A 23,554-nucleotide genomic window follows, 5' to 3' on the forward strand; every position below is an offset into this window, starting at 1 on the left:
TAAAATAATATGAAGTTTGAAAAGTCAAACACTCAACCTTTAGATGGGAAGAAAATCTAAGGGAAAAAGGAATTGAGGAGAGCTGGCAGTTCCTCAAGGAGACAACATTAAAGGCACAACTGCAAACCATTCTGATGCAAATATAATATCACTATAACAACCATGCTCAGTGCATCATGAGCCTTCCGAAGACATCCAACATGACAAACTTTGCATTGGATACCACACAATCATTTTATAAAGATGAACATGGGGGTGTAGGGTGTTCCCCCAGGGTATAGAGCATCACACTGGCAAAAAAAAAAAATTCCCTGGAACCCAACCCCTCATTTACATTCATTCTTATGGGGAAATTGGATTCACTTAACATCGTCTCGCTTAAAGTTGCATTTTTCAAGAATATAACTGGGTGGTTAAGTGAGGAGTTACTGTAGTTGTGAATGCTAGTGAAGAGATTTCAGTATTCAAAACGAGAGATAACAAGGGCCTGGACAGAGGTTTTGGAAGTGGGATGAAAGGAAGGGGAGGATTTGGCACATATTTCAGAGGAAGAACAAGTAAGTATTATCAACAGGCTGGATGAGGGGTGAAAAGTAGAGAGGAGATTGAATAAGGGCTTGTTTATACTTAGAATGGTACAGCGACACATCTCTGCTGCTGCAGCTGCACTGTTGTAACACTTCAGTGTAGACACTTCCTATGCCAATAGGAGGGTGTCTCCTGTTGGCATAGGTAATCCACCTTCCTGAGAGGCAGTTAGGCTGATGGAAGAATTCTTTCTTTGACCAAGCTCTGTCTACACAGGGACTTAACAACGCTGCTCAGGGGTGTGAATTTTTCATATCCCTGATCAATGTAGGTAAACCAACCTAATTTTCCAGTGTAACCAGGTCTAAGACACCAAACTGCAAGGCTGAGTGACTGGAAGGAAGTAAACAGTGATAGACATATAAGTCCTTTTTTTCTACTTCCTTTCTCTCTTTGCATTTTTAGAAGGCAATGTGGTTTGGAGGAATGAGCACAGGGTTGGGAGTCAGAGGATCCTAAATTCTAGTCCTGGGTCTGCCACCATTGGTAGGTCATTGCACCTTTCTGTCTTTCCCTAGCTATAAAATGAGAATAATAATACAGGTATTTACTCTTTTAGGATTACAATGTTTAATTAGTTAACATCTATACAGTGCCCTGAGAAGGCAAAGCTATACAAATGCTAGGTAGTAGTATTCGTATGTATGAAGTATTATTATCCCAGTGTTAATATGTATTGGGGTTACTGGAATTTCTGAATTTTCCTTGTTTTTCAATTTCTGAAGTTTTTTTTCAGTGTTATTGTTTGTTTTTTTCTCAGCTTTTTATTTTGTGTCCTATTTCTCTGTATTACACATTGATCTTGAGATGTTTCTCTGATACAGTAAGAATATCACACAATGATTTTTAAAGAAGCAAGATACATTTGGGTGTGTATTAACAGAAAATGTACACTCTGTTGTACAATATCTTTTTTATGCTGTAAGCATGTAGATTCTCTATAGGAAACTGGAAGATATTCAAAATACAGTTAAAATCTCTAATAATGTTAATTTGGTTGATACAAATGTAGCCAAATAAAGCAATGTTGTTTTTATAAATAGCGAACAAAAAAAATACACTTCATGGGACCTAGGCAAACATAGTGGCTTCTGCTTTGCTGTGATTTGTTTTAAACAACATGACGGAGAAAAACTACTAAACTTAATGGTGGAGTCTTTTATCTTTAAACCATTTCAGCTGAGCATAAGTGTTAAGAGAACTTGTTTTGACAAAACAAAAATTTTGGGCCAAAATTTTCCTGTCATTTTCCCATTATATTTTTTGCATTCTTCTAGATATCCTGCTTTCAGCTGGTTTCAAGAGAAATATTATGAATATTTTGAGAAGTGCACTAATTCCTACTTGAAGGAAACCAGGGGGATTGGAAAGCATACTAATACATTGTTTTGAGATTTTGAGCCTTAAGAAGTTTGGATAAATTAAAATAAACTGAATGTAAAGTGAGCTGAATGTATATGCTTATCTCAGCCAAAAAAATGGTTCACAAGTAGTTTCTTCATATCCTTGTTAGCTTCATTTTTCACTGTTCAAAGTCCTAGGTCATTATTTTCAAGAAGCTAAATGCCATAAGGCAGACTTCCCTCCTTCTAGTACTGATATTTACTGTAGAAAACATACCATTATTTCACAAGAACAAGGTGACATATTGTGAGGGCCTAGATAGCATGGGCTACCAACCAGAATACAAGCCATCCAGGGTTCCCGGGTATATACTTTGGTTGCTAGCCCACACTGAAGTCCATTCCGCCACGTATACACTACCTTGCTAGCTAGATTAAAATTGCATGGGTATTCTACCTGTGCTACAATCACACATTCACTTGCAGAGTAGATCTTTCCAAACAGACACTGAATTCTGGGGCAGAATCATGAGTCTGTTCTTATATCCTGTCACAAGTCTGTCATAACCTGTATTAAGAAAAGTCTCTAGAAAAATCTTCTCTACAAATCTATATTGTAGAAAGAAGCAAAACTCAGAACCTTTTCTTTTTACCACTGAGTATTTGTGGTTTGGTAAATGCAATATGAATCTGAATTACCGTTGGTTTTGGTTTTGCAAAACAAAAGACCATCAGCTCACCTCTTCTTCATTGCAGAGTGCTCTGCCTTACTCTACTTTTCTGCTGCTTACATGAACTGAATGCAAAAGCAGTCATATTATCTTGAGCGGGCATGAAAAAATTTCTTCAGAGCAAATACAAAAGCTACTCTGTTAATCAGCTAGCTGAGGCTGGTGGAGCTAAATGCAGTCAACTCCCTTTGAGATGTAACATGACACTTCAGAATGTATAATGAAAGATCCATCTCATGGCCCTTCTGAGACAGTGCTGCTGAAAACCTGTGTCTACCCAGTTTTCATCGTTATCAACATACCCAACAGAGCCTACATGTTCTATATTTTATGGTCCAGCAGTGTCATATGTAGTTTGTAGAAAGGGCCTAATTCCATTTTAAATTATGGCTTTGGGGTCTGGTGTACAAAATTAGGGCCATATACTACCATCCATACATAGCAAATTTCCCACTGATAACAAAGGTTGAGGGTTGAATATGTCCCTTACAGAACAGAATATGTGTCTTTGTATAATAACTAAACTTTTAGTGAATAAGTTGTTTTTATATTAGAATCACTCAGTGGGATCAAAATGCAATACTAGATACTTTTAAGACCATCTGTGTTTCTGTCCTTTGTTTATTTGACCATTTGTACATACAATTTCCTAAACTGTACACATAATAATGGTAATTGCATAATGTTGTCATATCATTGGGCATTATTTGAAAATCTGGCTCTTAAAGTGCCAGTATTAATCTTAAAATTCACTGTCCCATTGAGATGAGTTGGGGAGGTTCACATCTGTGAGAGCTCCTGTTTCAGGAAATCTGGAAACATATCAAGACAACTTAACATGAGTTTTGGCTTGTTCACAGGGCCAGTGCAATCATTTAGGCTACCTAGGTGATCGCCTAGGGCGCTGGCATTTGGGGGGCACCATTTTCTTCAGCAGTGACCGCGGCGGCCGGATCTTCAGCCGCCCCGGTCGCCGCTGGCATTTAGGCAGAGGGAGCTGGGGCAGGGGAGCATGAGGAGGGCCGCCTACAGCAAGTAAGGGGGGGGCAGCACGCAGGGGAACTCCCCGCCCCAGCTCACCCTTGCCCCGCCTCCTCCCCGAGCACGCCGTGGCCGCTTCACGTCTCCCGCCTCTCAGGCTTGTGGTGCCTAAGTCTAGGGTGCGAAACATCCTTGCACCGGCCCTGTTTGTTCACACTTAGCTCTTTTTGGAACATTTTTTTTCAGCAATAAAACCTAAAAATTTACTTTTTTAAAATGAAAGCTTATGTCTGTAGAAATGAAATCTCTCACAGGGTAAATACTTCAGTTCAGTCAGGTCCATCCTCTGAGCTTGGCGTTTGACACTGCTGTTATAATTAGTCTGCCTGATTCACATTACAGTTGTTGGCAAACTTTTATTAGTCTAAATTTCAGTTAGATTTACATATTGTTCCACTGGGTAGCATTTAGGTCTTTCCTTTCAGGTAAATCAAGCACAAACTAATTCAGACTGACCATATAATTGTTTATAATTAGCATAATAAAGTTTAACATAAGGTTTTGATGAGTGTTATTCCCCCCTTTCAAATTGTGACTGGCATTATTTTTCTATGATCAATGAAACCATTAGCCATCTCCCTAATGTGATAATATTTTTGTTTTCTTTTGTTTGTTCTGGCACAAGCACTAATTGCAGCAATTGAGTGACACAGTTTGTGCCAAATGGTCCAAAATAGATCCTCTGAACAGAGTAATGTGTGTATATATGCATGTGTCTAGAGTGGCACCTTAGCTTTATATATTGCTGCCAGATACATTCAGCCTGTTAAAATTCAAGTACATCTAGAGATATATATACAGACTAATGAAGATGCATGTTTTCCAATAGACTGCATTGATTTCTCGGTTGTAGATCCTGTCTTGCATCACATTCCATGTTTCCTTTGATCACTTGTAGTATTTCACAAATTCTGAGCATACTCGCTGCAGGCCAATAGGGTTCTATTTTCTTTTTCAACTATATCTGCCGTAGACAGATGAAAAGTACAATTTCCCTACAGGCTGAAGGGGACATTGGGGGAAGTTTCAGGAAATAAAACATCTCCCTGCTGCCAAGTGCAACAGCGGCAGTGTGATATTGCATCATGATGTTGTATCACATACAGGTCCTACATCAGTCATTGGGACAGTTAGTAAACTGGCTGGTGTAAATTATGGGCATTACTTCTATATTATGAGAGAAGAGACAGCAAAGGATTTGCAAACTCTTCTGAATCTTGTGAGGAAATGATTATGCTATATGGTTGGAGCTCTGTAAGGTCTACTGTGGTCATATGCCTACGTGATACATGGAAGTGTTATAGTGAATAAATTAGTGTTTCTTATCTTGTCCATGTTTGCATAAAAATCTTTATCTACAGAGACAAAGAGAATCTTTGCTCATTATAAGCAAATGGGGTTTTATTTTCTAGTACTTTGCAAAAATATTCATAGCCAAACTGAAACAAGAAAATATAGGCCTTGTTCCAGTTAGGCTTTGGAGTTGGTAAAAAAAACAAAGATGTTTCCATTATGTCAGAGTGACGACAGTAAGTTTGCACTCAAAAACTGCTTCTCTTGAACTCTAATAGGCCTTTCTGCTTATCAGAAGACCTATTTGAAACCTGTATCTTTTGTAAGTCCTGGCCTCAAACAAAACAAAAACAAAGATCCTGTGTTGCCTATATGTATGCTAGTACTTTCATTGAAGCCAGTGGGATTGTTACTCATGAGTTAAGTGTCAGGACTGAGCCCTGTGTCATGGAGACCATTTGTGAGGAGTGGGAAGGCGGTCTTTACCTAACCTTATTTTGGTCAATTGTATAAGTTCCTAACTAGGGATTGCCAAACCAGTTCAGTCAATTAAGAACTGTTGTCTTCCCCTGAGCCTTCACCCATTTCAAAATCAAGCTCAGACCAAATACCTTTGGGGGTTCTGAAATATTTAGAAGTGTTACATATTCTTTGTTGTTGTTGTTTTTATTGCTGGTCCTAGCCAGAAACCAACAATGTGACTGCTAGTAATCTCCTGGAGCATGTTTTCATGAGATTTCCAATTCAGTTCTGCAGACTCAGCAGGTGTGATTAAGCACAGCTAGTGGAGCTGAGTAAAAAATATTTATTGAATAATTTGACAGCTAACATTGTCTTTTTGTTAAAGAAATTATATGACAAGTGATCAGTTACATTATTCACCTAGCTCTGCTTCCACGTGAGCTTGTGGAATGGGGATATTGAGAGTTGCATATTTATAATTTAAAAAGTCAGGGAATGCAAATATTAAGATTCTAATAGCAATAACCAGTCAACTGCAGTGCATATTCTGTGTGTTTTATGGTATTACAGAATCCTGGTAATGATGCCACGGTTAAAGTTAGAACTTCCCTTCCATTATACACTGGATTTTAACACCCCACCCTCAATTTCTTTTCCCCTGAAATGTGCATGTGTTGTCTTTTGCCAAAGGATAATTTCACTGGAAAATCAGGGGACAAATGAAAATAGAGATAAAAATTAATTTGTTTGACTCTCTCTTCTAATTCAGCATCCATGAACATTATATCTTTCCCCTTGACATTCACCTACTATGTGATGAATTTGAATAGGTTTCTATTTTTTGTTCCTGAATCAGGAGCTGTTTGAATTTAACAAAACTGTTGCTTAGCAATTGTAGATATCTGAATGGTTAAATGAACCTCCCTGTGCAGCTATTGTAAAGAAATAACTTTAAATTAAAAATTATAATTATAATTGGAAGAGAAAATTGGAGTTTACCTTTGTAACAAATAACACATGCTGCTGTCATACCAGTAGCCCAACTACATATAAATCCTAGTTTGAAATAAAAAACATCATGGTATTATGCAACACATCAAAGTCAGTTTCAGAAATTAGGGGCCCAGCTCTTTTATAGCTGAGGAAAATATGCTCCAAACGGCTTTCAAGCATAAAGGAGCATTGCATGGAAGGATCTATAATCTCCATGAATGGCACCTGTGCTTTTACAGCACTTGCTGTTCCTAGCAAGTTGCCATTGCTGCCCTCATGTAGGCAGTTGGCTTCTCCCAGAAGATGACCTGTGTGTGTGTGTGTGTATATATATATATATATATATATATATATATATGTAAGGAAAAAGGTGAGTGCTTTCTGGGTATCTTCAGTGGTTTCCTCGCACTTGGCTCACTCAGAGGTGAGCCATGATGAGCTTTGTGAGGCAGGGAGAAGAGAGAGTTTTTCTGTTTCCAACTTGAGATAAAATGTTACCTATATAATTCATGTTTATTTATATTACCATAGAGCTGCTTGTTTTATGGGCTGATAATAAGAGCTATTTAAAACCTGGACTTTTTTATACAGAGATTTTGCTGACTGATGTGCAGCCAGCCAATTTCTTTACTTTGCTTGACAGCCAAACATCCACTCACAGATGGTCTGAAAATGATACATTTGGCTCTTGGTAATTATCCTGTCCTTCTTTTTTAACCTTTGCTCCATTGTTAGCGAAAAATGCTGGAGAATTAGGCAAAATACTTCCTTTAGTTAATGTTGGAAGTGCATCCTCCTAAGGGAAAAGATTAGGCTTTTTCCCCAAAAAACATTTCTTGCAGCCTCCCAGTTGGTCCCTCTCAGCTACCTGTACTCACAGAATTTGTCTTACCCTTGTTTTGTAGACAGATGTACTTTATTTTAGTTGACTAAACATTTATTTTAAATAGTTACAGAAAAGAAGATTCACCTAGGAGAAACCTGTTAACATTTATCAGACTGTAAGATTGCTGAGGAATGACAGGACAGCGTGGCTTAACGGCATGCTTAGGAACATGCATTTGGTAGTAATAAGTTGGACAATGACAACTGACTAGTTTAAAAATGAGGAGCTGGAAACCCACTGAAATGCAGGGATACATCAGCAGGAGAAAAATATTAGATGATCCCCTAGGACTTAAAGAATTAACAGGAGCATATGCAAACACATTTGGCTGGCAGTACAAATTCAAGGAAAGTGTCAACTGTTTGACATGTTATCACCTTTGTGATTATTCACATAGCATAGTTCACACATAATTTAAAATAGTTGCTGTAGTAAATAAAATGTAGACAAGATATGTGTAATAATCACAGATGTGATTGTTTTAATGTTTCCAGTATTTAAACAGTCTTTATGCTTATTCACCAATTATTTCCTATTATTCTCTTATCTAAAACAAAATGTAATAGGAAAATTCTGTTCTTATATACATACAGTGGTTTTCTGGACTGACATACTACAATCCCTACACACAGAGATTATCAGTTTATGTCAACAAGACTTCTGCATATACAGGGATAGAGGCTCTAGTTCTATATATCTGCGTCAAGGTCCATTTTGCTGGTCTGAGAAATTAATTTTCCTCAAAAATTTGGAAGTAAAAATCTTTCAAAATGTGAACTTGTTGAAGGGCTCTTTAAGAACATATAGAGAGAATTTAGTTGATCTTCTAATAATTTCCCAAACACATTAGGGATCAGGTTTCAGAGTGATAGCCGTATTAGTTTGTATCAGCAAAAACAAAGAGGAATTTGTTAGCCTTTAAAGTGCCACAAGGACTCCTCATTGTTTTTATTAGGGGTCAGATATCTTTAAAATGATTGTATAGTAAGAAAATAAAGCCTGTGTTACAGTTGAAGAATGAAGAAGTAAAATAATATGTGATGTCTGAATTAAGACAATTCAAACCAAATCCATCTTGCATGGATCTGGGGGTAATCTCAGTAACCAAACTCATCTCCATAATACTACAGATAATTCCAGTCTTGTGAAGAAATAAATTGAAGAGTTTTGTAATGATTTGAAAGTCATGGAATTCTCAGCAATTAAATCAGATATGTCCAGGGTTGCTGAATCCTTTTTTCCCCCACATAGCACAAAAATTCCTTCCTATTATTTATTGGACGTGTAAAAGACTTATGTCAGTATACGTTTATCTTTAGGACAGTTTCAGGACCTAAAATCAAAGTGTACAGCACTTCTGAAATTCAGGACGCTTTTGTTTTAGTGCCTATATATATATGGATTTAAGAAACTAATTTAAGATCAGGTTTGAAAAATTTGGCCTGAGTCTTTATTGAAAAAAGGTATAATGGAATAAATTCCTGATTCAGTATTCTTTTACCACCAGAGAAGAGATATTTTCTTCATCAATAGCTGCAGATTCCAGCAAATTCCCATGGGCTAAAAGCCACGCCGGTTAAATTGTCTGGATCAGGTCCTTAAAATGTTAGCAGCAGTTTAGATATTGGTGGGAGAGGAGGAAAGCCCTGGGTCACATTTTTAATACAAGTGGTTGGTTGCACCTTAATATCATTCAAACTTGGAAACTAGATAATTACATGTAAAAACATAAATTTAAACATTGTATCTCATTTTCTGTAAACAAATTTGGGTTTTGAAGTGAATGTACCCAACAATTAGTATGCAATTTAAGCAATCACATTTGAAAATTTGGCCTTAAGTGCTTTTGCCAACTGCGTACACCAGTGGTAAATTTGCCCCAGTACATGCTGTAGATTAAAACTCAGATATTTTTTATTCTGCTATGTGTTCCTCTATGTATATTAAAGTGAGCAATATTATTTACTTTCTCCAAACCAACATTTTATTACCAATATGTTAAAAATAAAAATACAATTTATATTACTGTTGACCGTTAGTACAAAAATGAGTTTTGGTATCTTCATTGTTTTCTTACTCCCTGAGATGTGTTATATATTTTTAATAAGCTTCAGAAGCAGTTTACAGCTGTTAGCACATTTTCACATTGTTTAGTAACTTTTAACAATACACTATTTCCTCAGTACACAGTTCTTTCTGTGATATATGCCTCATGATAAAAAATATGACTCAAATAGAAAAGAAAATCTATTTCAGTCCTTCATATTGTAACAACCCTCTTTATAAGATTTTAAGGGCCACATTTTCAAATCTGGCCTGCTGTATTATAATGTTACTTTGGATCCTAAAGTAATTTTTTCAAGAATGGTGGCTCTTGTGTTTTAACCCAGTAATTTCATGGATAACCATAATTCTTAATATAGTTAAGTATTACAATTAGGGCTTATATTGTAAACTTTATCTTAAAATAGTCTTTACACAATTTTTTCAGCTGTTTGGCAGCGCTTAGCACTTTACAGGAGGGGGGAAGGAGCGGGTACACAGCATGCTTGGGAGGAGGTGGAGAAGAGGCAGGGCGGGGTGGGGACTTTGGGGAAAGGGATGGAATGGGGGCGGGGTGAGGGTGGTGCAGGGATAGGAAGAAGCAGGGAGTGGGTGAGCACCCAGCAGATGGGAAGTTGGCACCGTAGGGGTGAGTGGCGGGTGGGGGGTTAAGAGGCAAGCGGCGGGCAAGCGAGTGAGCGGGCAGGGAGGTGAGCGGTGGGTGGGGAACTGAGGAGGGACGCAACAAGCCAGCAGCAGGCCGGGGAATGAGGAAGGGTGTGGTGGGGGGAGGGTGAATGGGGAGGGGGCAGAGTGGAGGGTGGAGCATGGGAGAAGCAGGAATGGACTGTGGCACCCCAATATGTCCCAATATTTTTGTTTGGTGATCTGGTCACCATAGGAGCCACTGACATGCACTGTTCAACTTTTACCTCACTCTGTAGGCATCTGAATGGCCATAATTGCCGAAGTTTCTGATGGTGGGTATGTGCAAAGCCACCTAAATCTTGATGGTGCTAGTGGTGAGCTGGAGCCAATTCACACCAGTTCACAAGAACCAATTGTTAAATTTAGAAGCTGGTGTAGATCCGGTTGCTAAAGGGGCAGGCAGATGGAAAAACTCCAGTCCATGGGCCACATCCGGCCCGCGGGACCGTCCTGTCTGGCCCGCCTGAGCTCTCAGCAGGGGAGCCTCCCCCGCTTCCCCCACACCTTGCACAGCTGCAGCATGCCGAGCTGCCAGCACCAGCGCAGCTCTGCAGCTTCTGCCGCTTTGAGCAACATGGTAAGGGGGCCGGTGTGGGGCTGGGAGGAGGGGTTGTCAGGGCCGCCCAGAGGGGGAGGCAAGTGGGGCAATTTGCCCCAGGCCCTGGGCCCTACAGGGCCCCCTACGAGAATCTCCATCGCTGCCACCAAGGACCCGGTAAAGAACCAGTTCTTAGGATTTTGGGAGCTCATCACTGGATGGTGCCCAGCATGAATGAGCTGCTCAGAGCCATCATTTATGCCTAAATTTCAGTTGGATTCTCAGCGGGCCCTGAACCAATAGAGGTGCTCTTTGAACATGTAATTGTCACAAAAGACAGCCGTGGCAAGCAGGTTTGGCATTTCAGGGACTGGCTCGCTGGTTAGGGAACCCGCCTGCAATGTGGGTGACCTGTCTTCAAGTCCCTGCTACAAATCAGGCAGACCAGGGGGTTTAGAAATAGAAGTGCCCTAACCACTGGGCTATTGACTATAGTGGGATATTAGTCTCTGTTTTTTCGTGAGAAAGGGCTGATCTGGCTTAGATGCCCAACTCCAGGACAGAATCCCAAATGGAGATATGCCCCTCCCTCCAGCCTGTCAGTCAGATGCCTAAGGCCATGATCAATAGGAGTTAGATGGCCAAGTTCCTTAGTGGATCTGGGCCTTAGGTCCTGCCTCTTTCTTTTGCATTTCACACCTAGCTAGCTTCAGTGGCTCTCTGCACAGCATACTGGCTTCTGTGAATCTCTTTATTGGGTGCCAAACTCTCCCCATACAATGCATGAGGAGCCTGGGTACCTAACTCAGGGCTGTGAATTCTGGTAGGCAGCAAAGTGCCTAGGTGTTAGGAAGGGGCGGATTTGCATGGGATCAATTGTAACCACAGAAGTCACTCCACAGCAGCGATTCTTGTCCCACAGGGCTGGGCCTGGCTCCCTACTCCTGGCATTGCAACCAGGAGTGTGGGGTCATAGCACCCCCTCAGGTTTGGCCCAGCTGCCCCTCCATTGGCAGTTAACTAAAATACACCCATTGAATTAGGAGGCTACATCTCTTCCTGGAGTTAGGTGTTGCAATGCCTACGCTTCCTTTGTGGCTTTAGCTCTTAGTTTACAGCCAGATTGGTTTCAGAATGACCCAGACTGCTTAGCCTTTGCATTATATTCCTTACAGAGTAAGTGTCTAACTACAGTGATTTAAAACAAGAGTTTTTCAGAATCTTCATTTAAAGTCCATTGCTTTATAATTTTGAAATATTTTGCAAAAAGTAATAGAGCTATATGAATAGACAACATATGAATTAATACTACTGTTCATCAGCTGGTTTGTGTGAATCCCTCTACTTGATTTGCTAGTGGTTTGTATTTGCCATGGAGGCTTTTGGCAAGAGTCAGATGCGTACTTGAAATTATTTCTGACATGAGAGGTTAAACATGAACGTTTCAACAATATGGTTCTCATACCAAAAGGATTCCACATATCCTGAGGACCTATGATAGTAAAATTAAAAGACAGAAAGACTCTTGTTAAATTTGTTAGTCTCTAAGGTGCCGCAAGTACTCCAATTCTTTTTGCAAAAAGACTCTTGATTTTTCCTGTTTTTTGACAGCCATTCATCAGAACAACTCTTGCTGAACCTGTCAGCAATTATGTGCTAAACATATAAACAAAAAGGCTGGAGTGATGGATATTTAAATGTGTCTCATTCTTAAATTGGTCTAGCCCTAAACTCTGGGCTAAGAATTAATATTCCCTACTTCCAAGCCTCACAGAGCTTGAATGAACTGTCAAATTATGATCCAGAATACATGTATTTGACAATTACTGAAGAGGAATGATTCTATTATAGATTAGACATGGTAGGGCATGTTCCTTAAATTAAGTTCTTCATCTTTATACTCTCTTTCTCTCTTAGCTGATATGAATGGTTCTCTTTTCCAGCTCTGAAATACTTCAGCCAGCTAGTTTATAGTACCCTGAAATTATAGTCAAAGAAATGAAAGAGAAGGAGAAATTCTTAGCAACTCAGTTTTGTTACAAGTGGCTTGCTTGTAGTTAGTGGTTGCTCTCTAACAGTCTCCTATGGAAATGTGCTAAAGCCAATTATTGCTGTAAGTTTATGTAACAGATAAAAATGTAAATCTTTAACTTGTCAAATAAACGTTCTTTTAAATTTGTGCTGAGGCAAACTATTCATAATTATACTTTTAGTAATGAATATAAGTAAAAACTTCTATCTAGATTCACAGATTCCAAAGCCAGGAGGAACAACTGTGATACTCTAGTCTGACCTCATGCATAGCTGAGGCCATAAAACTTCCCCCAAAATAATTCCTGTTTGAAGTAGATCATATCTTTGAGAAAAACATCTAGTCTTGATTTAAAAATTGGCACTGATGGAGCACACACCAAGACCCTAAGTAAATTTTTCCAATGGTTAATTATCTTCACTGTTAAAATGTTATGCTTTATTTTCTGTCTGAATTTGTCTAGCTTCATTGGGCCTAGTAGAGCCCACTGTCACAGTTTCAGGGTAACTGCACCTGTATTCCTCCTCCATGATCCACAAAGGGTACCCATTTTGGGCTGCCAGCTCCCAGCCATCACCTCTTTTGGGTAAACACCCACACCTCACTCCCTCCTGACTAGGTTTTAAGACTGCACATTTCCCTGCCTTACACTGCAATATCCGCAGCAAGCCAGATATCTAAACATGCCAGTCACATCGCTTTGCATTCTCTCTGAAGGTTATGGCCAGCTTATTGCCTGTGGTTCTAAGTTATCACACTGTTCCTTTAAACAAGCACATCTATTCTTAAGAATCCTGTAATCCAGGAGCAGGATCCATCATAGGCAGAATGAACCAACTCCTTGTCCTCACCAGGTGACTCTATTGTGGCAAGCTTCTCCTCCCCTTGATGCCTGAGGACTTTAAGGCATACCAGGATCCCTTGAGGCATATATCTGCTACCTTGGACATCCAGCCAGAATTCCTGCAGGAAAATATACATACGCTGCTGAATATTCTCCAAGCATCTGCTCCAGGGAGAGTAGTTCTCTCAACTAATGAGACCCTCTTGGAGCTGGGAAAGGCCCCCTAGAGTACTCTGGCTTCATTGCCTCCCATGGTGAAGCATTTGGAGAAGCAATACTTCATATCCCTGCAGGAGTTTGAGGGCTTCTATTCCCGCCTGACCCCAGCCTCTTTTGTGGTCACTGTGGCAAATGACAGGGCATGGCAGAGAAGATATTAGTCCAACCCTAAGGACAAAAAGTCCAAGAAGATGGACTTGATGGAGAGGAAGATTTATACCTCTTCTTCCCTGCAGATGTGCATAGCAAACCAACAGCATTGCTCTCTAAGTACAATTTTGTTAACTGGGCGGCCATATCTAAGTTTGCCAGCAAGTTGCGAGAAGTCTCCAGGAAGGACTTTAAGACATTTGTTGCAGAAGGCTGTTTGGTTGCAAAGTCTTTGCTGCAGCAGCTCTGCCATTTGCTGCAGCAGATTCCACGGCCAGAAGTACAGCTTGTGCTGTAACCATGAGGAGGGCTTTATGGCTGCAGAACTCGGGCATTGCACCCAATGTACAGTAGACTATTGAGGACCTACATTTTGATAATTGGCAAAACTGACCAGACTCTGCATTCCTTTAAAAATTCCAAGGCCATTTCATGTTCTTGGGAGTTTGTCTGGTGTTACAGAGACACCACTATAATGGTCAACAACAGCAACGGTAATAGTGCTTGCAGTGCTTTTTTCAGCCAGTCCTCCCATCCTGTGAGGCAGCGGGATTACCCAAGAAAGGGTTATAGGTCTGAGAGGCAGAGATCCTCTGGCTCCAGGTTCAGCCAGCCAGCCCATCCTCCCTCGTCATCTAGCCAGCACTAGACTTCTGTGTCCAGAGCAGCGATCCAGTGGTGACCTGTCCATTCCTATTCCCTCTTGTTTGGGATAGGTTGGCTCATTTTTACAGTGTCTGGGACTCACTTACCATGGACAGCTGAGTCCTAAACAAGTGGTCCCTGCAGCCCAAGGTCCTGCAGTCTCTTTCTATACTTTGGGCATTCTAATGGTTGACTTATTAGCCACTAGAAACAACAAGAAATGCCATCTGTTTTGCTCCTGTGAGGGTCTCAGTCTGGGCTCCCTGATCAATGCTTTCCACATAAATAGAGAATTGGCATTTCTGTATACATTTCTTCCTATCTCAGTCATCCTGCAGGTCATTCTCAAGCTGAAATTGAACCATGCCAAGCTCATTTTCATTGCCCCAGCTTGGCTGAGACAGTGTTGGTTCTCAGACCTCCTCACATTATCGATCTGATCTCCTATATCCCTTCCTCTTCATCCCAGACTCCTGACTCAGCATCAAAGTCAGGTTTTGCATCCAACACTTACCTCCTCCATCTCACAGTGCGGATGCTGTATCATTAGATGAAGAGGAGGAACGATGTCTGGAGCGAGTCTGACAAGTTCTGTTCGGTAGTAAGAAACCCTCCACCAGAGCGACCTATTTGACCAAGTGGAAGTGGTTCTTAATATGGTCATTGGTCTGGGCAGTTCAACGTATGGTGGCTTGTTTCCAGGACATATTGTGGCACCTGTTACATCTTTAGTGTTCTGGTCTTACACTAAGTATACTGAGAGTGCACCTGGTGGCAATTTTGGTGTTTCAGCCACCCATACAGAAGAAGTCAGTATTCTCGAATGCCAGAGTTGTAAGATTCTTGAAAAGAGTCACTCATTTCTACTCCCAGTAAAAGAACTGGTTCCTTTGTAGGACCTTAACTTTGTCCTAGTGGCTCTTTGAGGGCCTCTGTTTGAACCTTTGGCAACTTCCCCTTTCTCCCTTTTGTGTGAGAAAACTGCCTTCCTAATCACAATGACATCTGCAAAGAAAGAATGTGATTGTAGGCCTTGATGGCAGAGCCTCCTTACACAGAGTTTGCCAAAGACAACGTGACTGTAGAGCTGCACCCTAAATTTTTGCCTAAAGTGCTTTGTCAGTTTTACTTGAACCTATTCATATATCTATCGCTGTTTATTCTTAAACTGCATTCAACCCTAGAGGAGCAGCATCTTCACAGGTTGGATGTCAGGGGATGTCTAGCTTTCTACATGGATAGGACTAAATTCTTTTGTTCTTCACCTCGTCTGTTTGTGTCATATGCTGACTGAATGAAAGGTCAAGCAGTTTTTTCCCAATCGGCTTCCAGGTGGATAACTTCCTGCACTGTGACAACATACAAAGTAGCTACTTTGTATAGCTCATTATATAGCCCCCCCCCAGTACAAGTTCATTCTACGAGAGCCCAGGCAACATGGATTGTGTTTCTAAGTGATGTTCCTATTTTGGACATTTGCATGCATGCCCCTTGGTCCTTTGTACATGTGTGGACAAACCACTAAACCATTACTACTGTATCCCACTCAGATGCAGACTTTGGGAAGGCAATCCTGCAGTCCTTGTTTAAACAGTCTCCGAGTTCCACCTCCTGTGAGTACTTCTTGTGTGTCACCTGAATGGAATAAATGGCTGAATCTAGTCAAAGAAGAAGAAAACATGGTTGTTTACTGTAGCTGTTGTTCTTCAAGATGTAATACAGATGTGCATTTCCAACCCTCCGTCCCCTCTGCACTGGAGTCTCTGCTTCTGATGTTTGGTGTGAAGGAACTGATTGGTGTTGGGGCGGTGCTTATACAGTCAGGGTGGGGCTAGGGCTAGGGCCATGAGATGCAAGTGCCACCCCTATGGTTACTGCTAGGCAAAGTTCTCTGGCTATGGTGCAGTGGGGGCTGCAGACCTACATGGAATACACATCTGCATCACATCTCAAAGAACAACAGTTACAGTAAGTAACTGTTTTTTGCTTGTAATGCATGTAAGAAAACTGTCTGAAAGTTAAACTGGATTTTATGTTATATAACGTGAAGGCAAGTACATGGCCAAAGTGTACCCAGTGATTAAATCATATTGAAAGAATTAATGCAGTGGAGCTGGCAGTGTTTGTGTTCACTGACAAGTTATCAATGCATCTGAGAAGTTGTGATATGATTTCTGCAGCAGTCACCATTATATTAAGAGACCTTATTTGTAGTAACAGTATATGTTCATGTCAACAGACACTGGGAAAAATTGTTCCGTAGAAGTAAGTCACACTGAAGAGCTGCATACAAGGAGCACTGATAGTTAGAAATACCACCTCTGAAGCCCCTCTGTAAGGTGTTGTATGGTGATATTGCACCCTGGGTCTTGGTGAGAATCAGGGGAGTTCATGTGAGCACCAGGAAAAGGTTAGATAAGGAATCAAGTGGATAGTGTAAAGGAATATTTTGCTTGGCATGAAGGAAAAGCAAAAGAATGGAAACATGGACCAAATATGGTTGAAAATTGTGAATAGAATAGGAGGCAAAGCTGTGCTGTATGCACCACGCACCATTTCCCCAAGTGGGTGATAGCCCTCACCTGGCTGGAACGCCATGGGAAGTGGCGTGTCCAGCTGCAGAGGAACAGAGATAGGAAGCAGTTGTTCCCCTTGAAAATCAGAGCAGAAAATATTGCAGAAATTAATACTGCCAAGAGCAGTGTAAGATAGCTTTGAACCTTCTTACTTCATCAGAAGGGCCAAGTCACAGTATGGGAGAATTGACGGAAACATGGCTACTGAAGCAGTTGGCTGGCAGGGGAGGAAATTATGAAGAGAAGTAGGTGCTCTCTGTGGATTACTTGAGTTCCATCAGGCAGTGGCTGTAGTTACCCATGGATTCTGCAGTGCCCCTCAAAGCAAAGGGAGAATAGATCTGGTAGATGAAGCACATAAACCTCGATTCCCCTCCCCTGGCATTTGTGTGGAGCAGAAAGGGAGATGCAATTTGCACCCCTTGCACCTGCTTACCAGGTGCCAGCCAGCTCCAGGTCTCCAGTCCCAGATGGTATAGGGCTTAAAGGAATCCTGTGCTTCTGACTTCCTACTTCTGGAAGACTTTCTGCTGCTGCACAGGGAGTAAATACAGTAGTCACTCTGTGGAAATAAAAGCATGTGCTCATGTGATTAAAAGTTGTATCACAATGTGTGCACACAAGGGAGCAGAGTCAAAGTTTCACAGGCCACTTCATCTTTGGCATTTCCTGAATCTCGACTGCTTCATTTTTCACCCTTAAAGTTTTTAAAATCTGTTTCATTTAACACATAAAGCGCTAACGGCTAAAAGATCTCTGTGTTACTTTGCCCCGTAAACATCTTTGTATTTGTCGCTCTGTTGTTTGGCAAATTATATCACATTGTTACTTTTATCACATTTACCAACTGTAGAAATGTTTGAATATGGCAGCAACCCAAAAACTAATTAACCATCTATTAAGCAGCAAAGTCTGTATTTTTAACATTTATAAGTAGTGTGTAATTCTTACAGATGAAGATTTGACAGGTTTATTTTCTCTTAAAGTAGTGCTTCCAGTTTGCTTATTAGAACTAATTTTTCATGGTGTTTCGTAACTTCCTCCTTTTCTGATGAGGTTGTGAAGGCTAGGACTATAACAGGGTTTAAAAGAGAACTAGATAAATTCATGGAGGTTAAGTCCATTAATGGCTACTAGCCAGGATGAGTAAGGAATGGTGTCCCTAGCCTCTGTTTGTCAGAGGGTGGAGGTGGATGGCAGGAGAGAGATCACTTGATCATTACCTGTTAGGTTCACTCCCTCTGGGACATCTGGCATTGGCCACTGTCAGGAGACAGGATACTAGGCTGGATGGACCTTTGGTCTGACCCAGTATGGCCATTCTTACGTTCTTATGTTTACTACTGGTGATGGTGCAGGATATGACTCTGTGGAGTACTGAGTGCCTCCTGTGAGGTGCTGTACAACTGCAACTCCCACTGAAGCCATTGGGAACTGAGAGCCTTCAGCACCCACAGGAGATGTTCAGTACATAGTTGACTTGAGCCCGTAGCCTAAAGCCATGGGGCTAGATCACTTCCTCCCATAGATAAACATACATGAGGTGACCAGAAAGAAAAAATTAATTTTGTATAGCCCAGGTAGTATGTATCTAGATACTATCATACAGTGATGGATGCTTTAAAAATGCTGATGAATAAATGGATGGATCTCAGGAAAATAATGGCTATTGTGTTTTTAGAGGTGAGATGGTATATATAAAAATATTTAAAAGATATTCAGTGTATTGAGAGCAGTAACAATTGTTAAGAGAGTTCAGATGTTGAGTCAAATCTATTCATCTGTGTCTTTGTAATGTTCAGTCTGCATTTTAGTGTTTATAATAATCATAATGTTTTGATATATATGGATGGTAGCTAATCTACAAAATGCAAAAACACTAAGTAAGCAAAACATTCCTGTGAGATAGATAAGTATTGTTGATTTGTTTTACAGTTGGGGGAAATGAGATTAAATTACTTGGCCAGTCACCAGGGACAGTGGAAAACGCAGTGAGCTCCTGAGTACTCTAGTGCAGTCTACTAGCCAAAAAACCACACACTTTAAACTCTGCTGATGCCAGCTAGGGGCTAAGCAGCAAGGGCAAGCACCTTTCTAATCTGCAGGTCCAGGAGAGGAGAGACCTGTCCACCTGTAGGAAAGATGTCTTCCAGTGAAGGCAAAGATAGATGCCTCCCAATTAAGATATATCCCTCCCAATTAAAGCTATAGTCACCTCCTTCCAAACAGCAGTGGCTGCTATTGTATGCTTCGTGAAGTTGCTATCAGGCCCAAATTATCAAGGAATTTTGAGAAACTTGTAAAAATGAATTTAGAACCTGCCCTCCTACCGTTAGCAGAAGACACCAGTCAGTGGCAAGTGATCTCTCTGAGTCTTGGGGGAGGGAGAGAATTAACACAGTTAAGATTACTTACCTAAATTTTTGTAGAATTTGAATGGGATACTTGTCATCATCTCCCCATGTTATTTTAAAAGGTTTAATAAGATTGTCAAAACCTTATCTTGGGACATTGACCTGGGCCCCATATAATAAAGGATGTTCATCTCCCCATTGATGGGGATGGTTTCAGAAACCCAAGACCAGAACTATTATTTTACCTCAGTCATGCTTACATCCCAAGCAGCTCACTGATTCCAGTACATAAAAATAACAAGCCCTTATGGGTGGGAATTGAAAGAGAATGAATGAAACTGGTCACCATATTTGCGCTCTTAAGATTTTCATGCTACCCTACAGAGAAAAACAGAGTATCCTCTGTAGTGGCCACCAGGAGGGAATTTTGGCTAATCATTTCCATTTTCAACTCAGACACCATACAAAAGTCTCTGTATGGGGTAATTCTAATTTACAGTTTGGCTTCCCTTGGAGAGAATGGATAGAGAGGCATATTATGTGTTTGGTTGATGATGGAGGTATAGTTCCATTCCAGGTGCTACAACATCTGTCTTAACTTCTGGTCACAGGGACACAGCAATATGTACAACGGAATCATTTATTGACCTGTCACTTTAGCTCAGATGCCCTGGGATTGCCTGGCTCCATTGAAGTAGATGGTGTAATAGAGAAGCTCCACAAACTCACCAGATATGTCATCCATTTATGCCTTTTTGACAAAAAATGACTCTGAGTCTTGAAGACATTACTAAAACCTGGGATAAAGAGAGGGAATCCTTTAAAGGCTCCACAGTGGTAAATTATTACACAATACAAAATATGCTTCTATAGGTTTACATTTAATTCAGCAAAAATAAAGAGAAAATAGCATTTTTCTTCTGCATAGTAAAGTTTCAAAGCTGTATTAAGTCAATGTTCAATTTTAAACTTTTGAAAGAACATCTATAACATTTTGTTCAGAGTTACGAACATTTCAGAGTTACCATCCTCCATTCCTGAGGTTGTTCATAACTCTGAGGTTCTACTGTAGTGCCATGTGTGGATTGGAGGGAATTTTACTCCCAGTCTGTGCAATAAATGAAATACTTTAAAATTTGATGAAAACGTTGTGAGGGAGGAGAGGGCAGTGGAGTATGCACAAGAGGAGAGATCTTTGAAGGTTTTACCTTTTTTTCTTTCTGTTTTTTCCCTATTCTTTTGCAGAAAAGTGGAAGTAATCTCTGTAGGTTTCCTCTTGTTTTCCCTTCCAGCTCCCCTGAAATGAGATTACTGTTCCTCTTAGCATTACTTTTGAAATAGTCTCTAGAGGGTTAATATATAATTTTCATTGTGACTTTCAGTGCTGCAATCAAGTGGCTAATTGAACAATTTATAATATGTATGCCTAATTGCTTCTTCAAGAGGTTAACTGTAAAAGGAATAGATATTTAGCAGAGAAATGTTACCTAGGTTACCCTTTATTGGCTAAAGCCACTGAGATTTTGTTTGCTGTGCTGTTTATGGGCAATTAAACCTTTGAAAATGTTTTAATATGAAATTTCCTTTGATGTTGCATCTTAAATGACAGCCACAGTATAATATGCCCAAGTACAAAGGCCCTCCCTGAAATGCATATTCCAAGTAAGACAAATTTGGGTTTGAAGTCTAATCTTTAGTATAAAATACAGGACCTAGTTGAATTTCTGTGTCTTTTTCAGTGCACCTTTCTAGAAGTATAACAGACGTTTAGATTGGTTTTGATTTGCTTTTAAAAGAAGCATTCTCCCAACATACATTCAGTACTTCTAACAGAGTACACAGAAGTTTTAATCTGTCATTTCATTTGTAACAGCATAAGAGGCTTTAGCGGCTGTTTTTATTTTTAAAAAATAATAAATCTATTCAAAGTGCTAGTTATACAGGAGAAGGCATCAAGCACCGGGACTCAGTTGTGAGGGACATCAAAAGCAGTACAGTCAAAGACTGAACCTAACAAGCAACCTACAGTTACAATTAGGATAGATAATGTGAATTTTCCTAAATATACCTTCAAATCATTGAATTCTTTCTAATTCAAGTACTTGAAGCATAAAAATGTTATATTCATTAGCATATATAGTATATAATAATCAGGGCTACTAGAGAAGTGCAGAAGGAAATCGTAGAGGAAATTGTGGAAGTCATTTTCTAGTATGCTTCTAAAATATATATATAAAAATATATATTCTTAAGCAAATATAGTAGAGTAGGAAACAGACATGTCTTCACAAAAGCTGCCAGGACATGATACAGTTGACAAACTAACTTGGAAATCAAGGAAATCAAACTTAATGTGCAAACATATCTCCTCTTACTTCCCTTCCCACTTCCTAATCACACCAATTTTTTCAAGAATGCCATGGAGGGCTTTCTTTATTGGCTGATATAACCTGAACAGTACTGTCATGTTTTTATGAAGGGACCTTTCTTCTGCAAACTTTTTTCTCCTCTACACTTTTGCCATTTGGTTCCTCAACTTCCATTTTCTAAACCATATTCATCATTCTTCCACAATCTTCCTGTCTGATTTTCTCTGTCGCATGCCTCTCTCTCTCTCCGCCCTCTCCTCCCCCCTCCCATTTCTTGTCTTTTTATGTGATTAAGGCAGACAACCATCTCTCAGCTTATTACTTAAAGCTAAGCACAGTAGGAAACTATTTAGCTACAGTAGGGAGGAATTAGCTCATGTGAATCCTGCAATGTTTCTATAGCCCAAATGATATTTGATGTATTCTGCATCTGCTCCTTTTCTTTCATTACATAGAAATGTCTGGTGTGGTTTCACTTTACCAGCACTTTTAACAATGTATTTTAAGGGTTTGTTTTAGCCACTTGTTCATTTGGTGTAATTACGATAACTTTTTCCTACAGGATTTAACAACTCTGAACGAATGTGTGACAAAGAGTTCATAATACGCAGAGCAGCCACTAATCGTGTCCTGAATGTCCTGCGGCACTGGGTCTCCAAACATTCTCAGGTATTTTTCAGTTCCACTTTTACAGCTGAATTTCACCATGTACTCTCTTTCTGTGACTTGCAAATGGAAAGGGTCACAATCTTTTCTTCAGCCCAGTCATAGAATTCTTATCACTTCAACTCTGGCTATAAAATGTTCCTGAGCAGTGCTGCTGTATAATATAGAAGTGGTCAAATTGAAGTCAAACTGCATGAGAAGATCCTGCCATCAAGATACTATAGAAGTTTAATGTATCAGAATAAATTATTGCGTAAATGAAGACTCCTTCCTGCTATTTTGGAAAGCTGTTCTGACAACTTACCAGTTCAGGTACAAAGTTACTCGCCTTGTACAATTTTGCAAGGCTGCTTTACTATAGTAAAGCCTGTTGAAACAGACAAGGGAAAAGCACTAGAAGAAATCTATATAACAGCTATTTTTACTCTAAATAATTTAAACTACCAATTATTTTAGAAACAGGCCTTACCATATCCATTTTTCCGTTTAGTCTGACATCTTGCCTGACAGTGTCTAGTGCTTTACAGCACCTAAAGCTTCAGAGGAAGACCGATAATACTCTAATCCAGTCGTGCAATGTTGTATAACGTGTGTATTGTTTATTGTTTCCTGATCCCTACATCCTAAAGTGTCTTGTCTGTTTTATTTATTTCAGACAATGTCTTAATAATGAACAAAACTGTTTTTTATCTTTTAGATAGTCAGTGCTTATATAGTAGAGTTTTGGTTCAAATACACTTACTGAAGATACTGAAATTATTTGTGCATGAACATAGTCATGTGTTTATGTATCGAATAGATACAGAGGTGGACCCCAATCCTGCAATGTGCACAGACAGATTCCTGCACAATGCAAACTGTGCTGAATGAAAAAACAACCTGATTAACTAACAGAAATTTCATACATACCACTGTCCCTTTATGTATTCCGTGAGCACATGAAACAAATGTCGGAGGGCTTTACAAGATGTGCAGCAAAATCCCAGCCATCATTCAATTTTAAAAAATAGTTAAACAAGAGGGAGAGAGAGATCTCTATGGAAATGCATGAAGCATTTCTGAAAGCCCCAAGT

The 23,554-nt window shown here is 40.0% G+C and overlaps 1 protein-coding gene across 2 annotated transcripts in view; it reads left to right on the plus strand.

Moving 5' to 3' along the window:
* The window catches only part of RASGRF2 (Ras protein specific guanine nucleotide releasing factor 2), a 209,708-nt gene that overhangs the window by 128,732 nt on the left and 57,422 nt on the right, over window positions 1-23,554 (plus strand). For both annotated transcript variants that reach the window (XM_050946114.1, XM_050946115.1), the window contains exon 18: window positions 22,378-22,484. In XM_050946114.1, coding sequence (XP_050802071.1) covers window positions 22,378-22,484 — 107 coding nt within the window. The remainder of the gene's footprint in view (window positions 1-22,377; window positions 22,485-23,554) is intronic.

This window comes from Gopherus flavomarginatus, chromosome 3 (genome assembly GCF_025201925.1).
Source record: "Gopherus flavomarginatus isolate rGopFla2 chromosome 3, rGopFla2.mat.asm, whole genome shotgun sequence".
Classification (NCBI taxonomy): domain Eukaryota; kingdom Metazoa; phylum Chordata; order Testudines; family Testudinidae; genus Gopherus; species Gopherus flavomarginatus.